The sequence below is a fragment of the Podarcis tiliguerta genome, assembly GCF_965153285.1.
Source record: "Podarcis tiliguerta genome assembly, chromosome: 2".
Taxonomy (NCBI): Eukaryota; Metazoa; Chordata; class Lepidosauria; order Squamata; family Lacertidae; genus Podarcis; species Podarcis tiliguerta.
The window spans coordinates 48,267,770-48,279,030 of NC_139535.1; the positions used below are offsets into that span (position 1 = coordinate 48,267,770).

Consider the following 11,261-nt stretch of genomic DNA (forward strand, 5'->3'; position numbering starts at 1 on the left):
ATTTAGAAAAGGGGGGGGGAGTTGGTAATGGAAGGGCGATGAAAGCTACCCGTTTTGTCCTTTTGTAGCTGTGGACGTTTTCCCACCTGAATCAATGAAAAATCTATACAAAACACAGCTTGGGTACCAGCCATAGAAAACGGCCACCTGAACCGCTCCCTCCAATGCTCTCCCAACAACCCAAAGCAGATACTGCGCGCGTGTTTTAGAGCTCTGCACCGCTCTAACCTTTTCCTATCTCTACGTGCCATGCAAGCTCACTGTTTCCTAGCCGGACAAATATACTCGGCGGACTTCTGGACTGAACTATCTGATCATCCTGAAGAGGAAGAAACGGAAGGTAGTGGGGTGTGTGAAAAAGTGGGCTATGGGCTGTTCCGCGGAATCTTTTTCTGTTCGCGGCAAGGCTCTTCGAAAGAGTCGTGGCGTGTTGTGGAGAGACCTAACCCAACCCCAGGGTTATGACGAAGCTTACTAGACACTTTATCTCCCCCCCCCGCTTATTCTAAGCGATGGTAGCGTCTGAGACGCGCTTCGTTTGGCGGTTAGTTCAGATGTAACGCCTGGTCGGAGGAGCTCGAGCTAGGGCGGTTTTTGCTGCGGCGCGAGGGGTACGTTGCTGTCTTTACGTCAGCCTCGGGGCGGTGGGGCCAGGGGAGAGTTGCGAGGAGTCGCTGCTGAAGCTGCTTTGGACGACGGGGACCCCTGTTGCCTTTGGCGAGAGTGCCTCTGAGCATGTGACGTTCCCTGCCTCCTGGCCCTCCCCACCCTTCGTAGTCGCGGCGGGTCTCCATGCCAAATGGCCTCACAGTTGAGGCGCGTGCTTCGGCCGGGGTCGGCCTGTGTGAGGCGTTTTTGCCCCTGAGGGAAATTTTTGCCCCTGCCTGGGTGGGAGCTTCCGTGTTGGCCTCTCCAGCGGCAAAGCGGAGCTTCTCCAGGGTCGGGGGGCGGGACCGCCTCTTGCATTTCTGCCGCCTGAGAGGACCGCTTCATCCCGCCTCATCTCGCCTCATCTGGCGTCCAAGCCCTCCGTCAGCAACTGTTTCTCGCCCCCGCCTCGACTCCCTCAGAGTTGATGGCACGGACGGTGAGGTTAGTGTAATGCCTTGATGGCAAAGCACCGGATAAAAAAAACCCTTCGGGGTGAAAACACTGGTGAAGCCTGGTACTCTTAATAGGGCTTGCATTTGGTGGCCATAAAGGAAGCCCACCTCTGTCCCCATTAGACGTATATGTGTGCATACGTTGAAAAGCACATTTTGCTGTCTCCTCTGCCCTGTGTTTCTACCTTCATGACACACAAAAACTTCATGAGCAAAAAAAGAAAGAAAGAAAAAATGACAAGTTTGCTGACAATAAAGAAATGCACTTGGCCTGTGTGGTTTGGTATTTTAGACTCTCAGATCACAGCACTTGTATCTATTTAATGTCACCGCCCCACAGAATATATCCAATGATCTTGAGGGGATTCAGGACATTTTCCATTCGGTTCAGGCAATCTAACTGCATATTATAAACTTCTGGAATAGTTAAGCTGAATCTCCTTCTTGCTTCTGACAACTAAGATGAGCTAGCTACATGGATTGTACCCCAAAATTCAAATTCACTTACTTCAAATTAATTTCTTCATTAAGATATTAAGAGATAAACAATTAAAATAATGCCAACCTTAAAAAGCTTTTAGGTGTGATTACCAGAATGTCTGGTAAGAAAGCCAATGAATAAATATTAATTTTTCCACTTAAGTTTGAAAATTTAACCTTAATTTCAATGACATTAATTTTGGAGAGGGATGGGGAACCCATTACTTACCAAACTGCTGTTTTCATTCTCTTTTCTGTAGGAAGCCTGGGGTGTGAAAAATGAATAATAATGATATTAAGATTTATGAAAATGAAATCCAGTCTTTGGAAGAAGAAATTAAGATGCTAACAGAAGAATATGAATGTAGTCTACATGGATATTTTGCTTATTCTGATGGGGAGATAATGAAAGCTATGTATGCAAATCTATCTATCTATCTATCTGTCTGTCTGTCTAATTAGCCCAATCCATGTTTATTCATATGTAAAGCCAACTGACTAATGTACAGTTTGGGACTGATCCTTGAAGGGTCCTGAGTTTGGTTTGAACAGTAATGTAGAAAATTGTCTTTATCTTATATGCAGGCAATGTAAAACTGAACTTTTTTCTGTTACTCAAATGTAAAAGGGCATCTGTTACAGATATCTTAGTGGCAGCCAGTACATGCAGTGATTAGGAAGCTGGTACTTTAAAATTGGAAATGATCTTTTGTTTCAACAATAGATGTGCTTTCACGTTGTATCAGTTAGAAAAGGAAAATAAATATTAACACCAGTGTAAAGAACAGGTGGGCTTGAGTACTGTTGTGTACAACCTGCCTAATTATCATATTTGTTAGATTTAAAACTAAAATGATCAGTTTGCTCATTTCTAACATAATGATCTTGGTTCGTGGCTTATTGCAACAAGAACAACTTGTGTTCCTGGAGGCTTCCTCTTCCCCTCATGCATTTAGCTTTGGCACTGATAGTTTCTTAAGCCACTGTTTCTTGCGACTTCCCAGATGAGAAATACATTAGTTTAAGGATTAACAAAAAAAATAAACAGAATATGAAACCAGGATATTCTGATTTGTTGGAAGTCCTAGATTTAATAATCTAGGATACTGGTGCCAAAGCCAAACTTGCAAGGAAAGGAAGAGAGAAGGGAGTGTCTGGGTACACAGTTCATTATTAATTGAATAAAATATGGCTTATTCGACCAAGTTCATTAAGTTTGAGCCAGTCAAGTGCAATGTAAGTCTAGTGCTATGTAAAACAATCCTAGGGAGATGTGTATTGAAATACTTTACACAAAAAACTAGGCTGTTTGCCAATATGTCAGTGCTGGAAGTAGGCTTCTCATTTTCTTGCTGACAGCTGAAGTTTTTTTCTATCAGGAAATCATTTAAAGGAAAATCTCAAGAAGACTTAAGGCACTATGAATTTTCTCCAGACTTGAAAACTCAGCTTGACTTCTTAGAGTCTGATCTCTTCTTCATGATGAAATTTACAGGCATTTGCTTCACACATTGTTCTAGAAAACCTGTGGAGAAAAGTAAGTATTTTGACTCTTTATGCCTCACCCATTCTTAATTTCTATAAGCTTCTGTCATATGTCATACTTTATCATATTTGAAAAGATCCTACAGCTGGGGTAGGTTAACCTGTTGTCCAAATCCTCAAGTTGTAGTTTCCGTTTTCTGTATAGTCTTTAATTCTACATAAGATGTATGATATCAGATAGGTGGAGGTATGGAGATGAGTGAAGGTTTACAGAGGAGAGGAAGAGGCCTAGTTAAATGAAAGCCCCCCCCTCCTTCTGTTTTTCCTTATGTATTTTAGAATCTGGGGATACTGGTCAACCAACACTGGTTATACTGGTGGTGCTGACTAATGCCAGATCTGCCCAGAATAAAACATCTATCACCAAGCTGACTTGGTGTGTATAATAGACTTGGACTGATGAGCTTGGTGGCCATTTACTAACCCAGGTGTGTTCACCTGTGTATTTGGTGCAACATCATTCCATGTCAGAGAGATTAATGGTGGGGAGGGGTTCACCACAGTCCATAAAAAATTCATCCCCTTTTCTAGGAGGAGACTGATGTGCATTGTCTGGGTTCAAGGGATTGTATGTGTTGTTGGGCCAGAGAGACAGATCAGAGATGTTGTTAATGTACTGTTCATCCCAGTGTACTACAATCTCCCTGACCAAGCAGGTGTGAGTAGTCTCGAAAATTATGTTGAATAGCTTTTTCAGAGTGGTCATGGGGGACTTCAGTATTCATACTAAGGCTGCCCAAGCAGGTGGGCTCTGGACATCATAGCCTCCATGACAATGACAGGACTGTCAGTACATTGTTGGCCCAGCACACGTGGCTGGACATAACCTTGACTTGATCTTAGACATTTCATTGATTGGGGAACTCACTGTGAGTCCGTTGTCAGTACAGATTGTTCCTTGGTGTGGTTTGGAATGAATGTGGCTGCTTCACTCTATAGGGGTCCTCTAAATATTTTCTGGACTCCCATCTCCCATCATTCCCAGCCAGCATAGTCAGGGAAGATGGCAGTTCAGAACAAGCAACACCTGGAGGGTCCACAAGTTCCTCCAGCCCAGCTTCAGACAATTGTAATCATGAACTGGTTGGTAGAATAAATATTTTATGTTAAATATGGCTAATTTTAATGTTATTACTTACTTACTTTTTAAAATGAATTAAGCAGATATCAGTACCTTAATAAAGGTCTCTTTTTGTTTACTTTTGTAGTAGGTGGAACTAGAACAACACACAAATACAGGCTATCAGGAAATTGCCATTCAGTGTCCTTTCAGTTGGAATTTCAACTCATGGAAGAAAATCAGGCAAAGGAAGAAGACGTTCATATCAAACAGGTATATATTAGGAAGTCTGATTTTTCTTTGGCAACCATCTATATTTGGTCACAGCGTCACTTTGATTCTTTTGGTAACTACTTTTCTAGAAAGCCTAGTAGCATTTTCCTTCAGCATGAAAGATATAACATCACTTTTCCTTGGTAATGATTAGTATTTGGTGTGCGCACATGTGTTTCTAAAAAGAAAGCTCATTGCAGTATTTAATTTAAAGCATTTATGTCACACTCTTCAGCTGAAACGGCATCCAGAGTAGCTTAAATAAGGTCACTAACAGATATGGCAGCACTGACTCTCAGGCCAACTATGTAAAGTGATGCAAAATGAAAAAGGGCTGAAGAGGAAAGAAGTAAATGAGAGAAACCTCTAGCACCAGTTCTTACAGTTAAACTTGCATGGAAGTACTGTAGTTGAAGGAGAGCCAAATTTAACTAGTCTCTGAGTAGAGTTGCTTGAGTCACCTTCTCATCCCATCTCTCCTTCTGATAGAATGCAATGAATAGTACTGAGGGTTGTATTCAACTAACTTTTAGTATTGGAATTAATGAACCTATGCTAGTCATGATCATTACTTTCAATGGGTCTTCTCTGAGTAAAAGACTACACCCCTGAGTGTTTTATGTGTATTTAATCTAGAAACACATGAAAGATTAGTTCTTCTGATGACTTGTTCCATTTAAGAGCACAATCCTGTGTTTGCCTATTTAGAAGTAGGCTCCATTGAGTCCAGCTGCTTATTTCAGTGTGTACAGCAGAGGTTTTCAACCTTTTTGAGTCCACGGCTCCCTTAACCAACTACATTCTTTCTGCAGCACCCCTGGGGCTCAGGAGCCCAATTAGGTCACCCCTTGCCTGAAAAGCTGGTAGCCTCTCACCCTTTTTTGAACACCCTCCCTTGTGAAGTATTCCCTCAGCCTCCTCTCCTCTCTCTTCTCCTTGGAAGTCCTCCCGGGAGAAGTTGCTGCTGCTGTCCCTGGTGTCTGAGCTGACCATCCCCCTAAGAGAGGTGCCTCCGAGAGGCAACATTCGCCTGAGGAGCTTATAGCCAGGGCTGCTGCGATAAACAGCTGTGCAAACCTTTGGGAGGCAGAGACAGGATAGGGCATCAGAGGAGGGAGGGAAGAAAAGAGGGACAGAGGCCAGTGTTGCCCGCGGCATTCCTGACCATCATTCAAGGCACCCAGTGTGCCACGGCACACTGGTTGAAAACCACTGGTGTATAGGATTGTAATCTAAATGGGGTGTGATGGGAGGGTTGAGTTAGAACAAGTTAAAGGTAAAGGGAACTGCCAACCTTCTTATTGGCAAGCCCTAGGCTCTGTGGTTTAGACCACCACGTCCTGTTAGATTAGAACAAGGTATAAATCTAAATTGCCAGTAGATGGCAGCATTTTCCATGTCATAATGACATAGTCATGAGTATCAACATATAAATTACTATAGATTTGCCATTTGTATCTTTATTGAAAAATTGTTTCCCCTTTAGAAAAATATACGTACACCAGTGTTACATAAACTAGCACTGAAATCCAGACTTTTATTTTATATTTTATAATGTAGGTCTAAAGTCCGTCATACTCACCTTGTTCACATATCCCAGTAGGATAGACAATGTCTCATTGTGAGTATGCAAGTGGCTTCTGCTTCAACTCCCCACCCCACTGCATGAGTGGGAATTGCAAACCACGATTTATGGCTGATTTTGGGATGGTTTTGGATATAACACTAAACCAAGGATTGCTGTTTCAGCTCCTGCTAGGGGAGCTGAATTGGAAGCCAACTGTTCATTCATGGTAAACTATTAACTGGTTGATTGTGATGCATGAACAAAGTGAGTATTGCGGATTATGTATTCTTCTGCTCTGAAATATACTATAAAGCTATGTAGAATAAGACATTGTCATTAAAACAGGAGCCTCTGTTTATGTGACATCCTAGGTTTCTGACAGAGAAACACCAAATACCTAGCAACCTTAGTTATTTTTTTACACTTATAATTTAAATACAGCACAAAATAGCACTTTCCTGTAATTTACCTCTGCAACTGTAGCTGTGATAATCCTGCTTGGAATTGGTTAGTAGTCTGTCATGTGCAGCATTTGCCTTACAACAAACATCTACCCTCAGTGGGGCAGTTCAGTTGTAATGCTGGTGCTTTTTAAACTGTGGTTAGGTAATCAGTGCTAGGCTGTGGGGTAACATGCTTCCTCTAGAGTGAAATTATCTCCCACATTTAATTGTACATTAATGCTTATTATTAAGATTATATAGTGTCCCCACTTAACCTAGCTTTGTTAATCGATTCCAGACTCTAATCTCAAATCCTGATTAAAGAAGGAAACTGGCTAGTCTTACATTGGCATGAAGGTAAAATTTATTCCAGGGTGACCAAGATGATCAAGGGTCTGTAAACCAAGCCATATGAGGAATGGTTGAAGGAACTGGGTATGTTTAGCCTGGGAAAGAGAAGATATGATAGCCATATATCTAACGAGTTGTCACACGGAGGATGGAGCGAGCTTGTTTTCTCCTGCTGCAGAGGGTTGAATCCAAACCAATGGATTCAAGTTACAGGAAAGGAGATTTCAACTAAATATCAGGAAGAACTTTCTGATGGCATAACTGTTCAATAGTGGAACGAACCGCCGCCCCCCGAAGGTGGTGGACTCTCCTTCCTTGAAGGTTTTAAAGCAGAGATTGGATGGCTATCTGTCATGGATGCTTTAACTGAGATTCCTGCATTGCAAGAGGTTGAACTAGATGTCCCTCATGGTCCCTTCTAACTCTACAATTCTAAAAATTAAAAAGACTTGGAAAATAAAAAAATATTCACTTTGTGCTAAAAAGATCACAATGTAAGCAGAAGATGTGCCTTCTGGGAGGGCATTCAGCTATCCCTAAATATTTACCTGTAGATCTTTCATACAGTGGAATTGTATGATAATACTGTCTGTAGCTTTAGGTTGTCTGCTGAAATGAAGTAATTTTTCTGTGAAAATTAAAAGACCAGAAATTGTTCACATGATGTCAATTATAAGTGGCAAACTGCCATTTGCAGCATAGTTGAGTTGATGTAATCTGTTGGTCTTTCCTTAAGACTTTTCCATTTACATGGTAATTCCATGAATTACTATTTGTGTCTTGCCAGGATCAGAGAACGAAGGAAAGTAAAAACAAGTAATAGGTTTTCCTTAAGTAAAATGAAAGCTGGTAGGAGTGCAGCAAAGTGAAGGGAGTGAAAATGGTTGACTGTTTGCATGTTGCTGTTATACGTGTATTTGACATCCCTGGAAACCAGCTGTATGGGTATTTTAGTGTGTTCTCCACATGTTGTGGAAACAATAGCATGAAACAAGAGGTCAAATAAAAAACCCCAAACCTTTAGTTTTTAAAGTATGTGAGATATCTAAGCTCATCTAAAGAATCTTGCTGAAGTGTTTTAGGATAATCAGTTCTAGAACATTGTAATATCTCATGACCATCATGGCTAGCAGCTCTTGATAGCCTTATCCATGGGTAGGCAAACTAAGGCCCGTGGGCTGGATCAGGCCCAGTTGCCTTCTGGATCCGTCCCGTGGACGGTCTGGGAATCGCTGCATGGATTGCCAGCATACACATTCTTTCCCTCCCTCACACGGCGGCGGCACCTCCCTCCCTCCTCCTGGCTTCTCCCCGCCCTGCCTAGAGGAGGAAGGGGGCTGGGCTTTGTTGATGCCAGCAGCAGTAGTCTCGAGTGGCCGCCATTTTAAGCAGCCCCTCTCTGGAGCCCTTTCGCCAGTAATTTTTTTAACTTGTTCACTTATCTCCTAAAATGTCCATTTCTTTGTATGGTTTCAGTTATTCTATATTTTTAAGAATGGACTTGTGGTAGCTCATGAATGCTTTGCGCTGCTTTGGGGATATAAATCTAAAATAAAATCTCTTTTCCTCAAGAACTAGGACGCTGCATTTGTCATTTTCTCTTTTAACCACAAGATGGCACTTGGATATAAATATGTAACTTCAGCCTCTGAAGATTTTAGTTTGCCTAAAATATTTCACCCTTGCTAAGTTTTGCTCTTCAGAGTGCACATGGAAGCTTTTCAGACAGCAGTAGTTTACTTCTGTGGTAATGTTAACTTGGGTACTAGTTTTGTATTACTGCTTTGGTAGGTAGCAAGCTACTACTGTTCCTTTGTCTCAGAGCATCCACTTTGCATTCAGAAGGCCCCAGATTCAACTCCTGACAGGAATGGAAAGGCCCCCCATCTGAAACCCTGAAGAGCTGCTGCCATTCAGGGTAGAGTATACTGAACCAGTGGAGCAGTAGTCTGACTCAGTAAAGGGCTGCTTCCTATGTTTCTAAAAGCAGTGGCTGTTCCATAGTACTTCACAAAATAAAGTCACAGTAGATCAAAAATTCTTCCCAACTATTATTTCTACTTGGAAGGATACATTCTAGCCCTAAGCCAAAAATGCCATCTCTTAAAAGCATCCCAGAGGAAACAGCAGTAATCATTGCCAGATCTTCCAAGAGTAGTTTAACACTTGTCAAATGCGCACTTTACAGTGGTAGAAGGGTAAGCCAGCAGTATAGTGCAAGTTTGACACCTTCTGTATTATTACAGAAGTAGGGAACCCTATTCTTGGCCTCCTTGGCATCAGCAGCATGACTGACTCATGTGCCTTCAGATCTTAGTTTTCCCTAATGTTGAAGAGAATTTGGAGTAGCCTTAACTCATGCAGAGATCAACATAGGACATCCAAATTTCTGCCAAATTGCAGTTTCTCTTAATGGTCACCTTTCATTGATTTATTATGTACTATATATAGAAAAAATCATTGTAATTTGATCATATTTTAGTCCTATATTTGAGTATTTTTTACTTATTTTATCTATTAATAAAACATTTTCTTTTTTTCTGAACCAGTGTAACAAAAATGTTTCAGCTATTGTTACGGACCTTAGCATTGTGATAGAATCTGACGAATATTTGGATTTAAGCAAGCTTGTATCAAGGTAAGACTTCTACTAATATATAGAGGAATATCTTTCTTTGCTTTGGACAATGTCAGTTACACACAACATATAGTATGTTCCAAGTCCCACTGAGTTCAGTGAGACATTCAGCTATGTGGTAAAGTAAGGCAATGAATCCTTTTTAGCCCATAGGGTAACTTTTATTCCCTTGAAGGTAATTTTCCAGGGGCCATATGTCAGTGGTTGGTGGGGCCAGCATCAACAGATGTGGCTCATAGTTTAGCAGACTACATACCAGTGGTGCATCTATACACCTATCCATTCAGGTAACAAAAAGGCACTATCACAGTCAAAGGACACATTCCACCCAGGGAAAAGCATTTCACACTGGGCAGGTGACTGACTTGGCCTGGGGAGAGAATGTATGGCCTAGGGAGAGTCCTGAGGGTGGGATAGGAAGGGCTACATTCAGCCCCTGGGCTTGATGTCCCTCACCCACATGTGGTATAAAATTGCTCTCTTAATTAAGTTGCTGGCATATATGGTTATACAAGATAATACAGCTTTTATGTTTGAGAATGAACTACCTTATTCTAAAGGTGCACCAATCTGTGATTTGGGAATCACTCACCCGCAATGTCTCTGCCTTAGGTTCAGCTTCAGTCTATCAGCCCTTGTCTAGCCCACCACTGCTGCCAGGCACGGGTTCAGCTTGTGCCTAGCCGCTCCTGACTCAGTTTTAATGGAGAAACAGTCTTGGTGGCATCAGCACAGTGATGACATTGTACCCCAGACTTCCCAGTGACTGCTCCCAATGGCTTCATACTGATGCTAAACAACCCTGGAAATAGAGAGTGCTTTATGGTATCCTGCAACTATCTTGCCAGATTGTAGACACATAGTTTCCCAATGCTATGCTCTAAGACATGTCATGCAAGTATGTATCTGTCATGTGCTGAAGGGGCACCTTTTTATCTTGGCCTTTGACAGCTGAAATACATATTTTCAGTATCCACCCTATTTGTTGACTGTAATTTGTTTTAAACTGATGTTTAAGAGGAGGAAAGGTCAAACTGAGTATGTATTGATTTACATGTGATTATTGGAAAACTGAAAACTTAATAATAATAATAATAATAATAATAATAATAATAATGTATTTTTAAATTGCTGAAATGCACCCTGGAAACTTATAGGTGAAGGGCACATAAGAAATTAGCTAAACAATAATATGTAAGAGCAAAACCACCATAAAACAGTGCCTCCAATCCCCAACTCACAGAGATGGTCCAGGAGGATACCATGGTCAGTGGTATGAAAGGCTGCTGAGACTTATAACAGGAGCAGCAGGATTTCAGTTCCCCATCGCTACTGAAGGATACTTGGAAGGTCATTTGTCAGGGCAACCAAGGCCAAGTCTGGGACAAAACCAGGACTGAACCCAGATTGGAATGTGTCCAGATAGTTTCCTCTAAAAGTACCTGAAGCTGAATTGCTACCACACTCACAAATACTTTATATGTAAGATGTTCATAGGTTAGAGAACTTATCACATGAGTTTTTAAACTCTTGTTTCCTTACCCTTTCAAATAAATGCAGAAATGGGGGTAGTGACAGTCACATAGGAGGTTTGTGTAGGGAAATCAAGTGTTAGAAATATGATTTAGTCCTGGTCCAGTGAATTGTGGGGAATCACTATGGGCATGTTTCTAGAAGCAATTCTTAAAGTCAAGGGAGTCACTAAAGCATCCCTTGCCTTTGAGAATTGCTACTCAAAATACACCTGAGGAAGGCTTTCTCTCCCCCTCCCCCAGTAACAACAGCAGGCTTGGAATAAATA

The 11,261-nt window shown here is 41.6% G+C and overlaps 1 protein-coding gene across 3 annotated transcripts in view; it reads left to right on the plus strand.

The window, feature by feature from the left end:
* The first annotated feature begins 12 nt into the window (after positions 1-12).
* Positions 13-11,261, plus strand: part of CENPP (centromere protein P) — a 148,659-nt gene continuing 137,410 nt past the window's right edge. The window contains exons 1-5 of one of the 3 annotated variants that reach the window (XM_083429238.1): positions 13-340; positions 1,844-1,999; positions 2,963-3,120; positions 4,340-4,461; positions 9,372-9,460. In XM_083429238.1, the coding sequence (XP_083285364.1) occupies positions 1,863-1,999; positions 2,963-3,120; positions 4,340-4,461; positions 9,372-9,460 (506 nt within the window). In that variant the 5' untranslated portion in view covers positions 13-340; positions 1,844-1,862. The other 2 variants (XM_083429236.1, XM_083429237.1) reach the window with 2 other exon arrangements.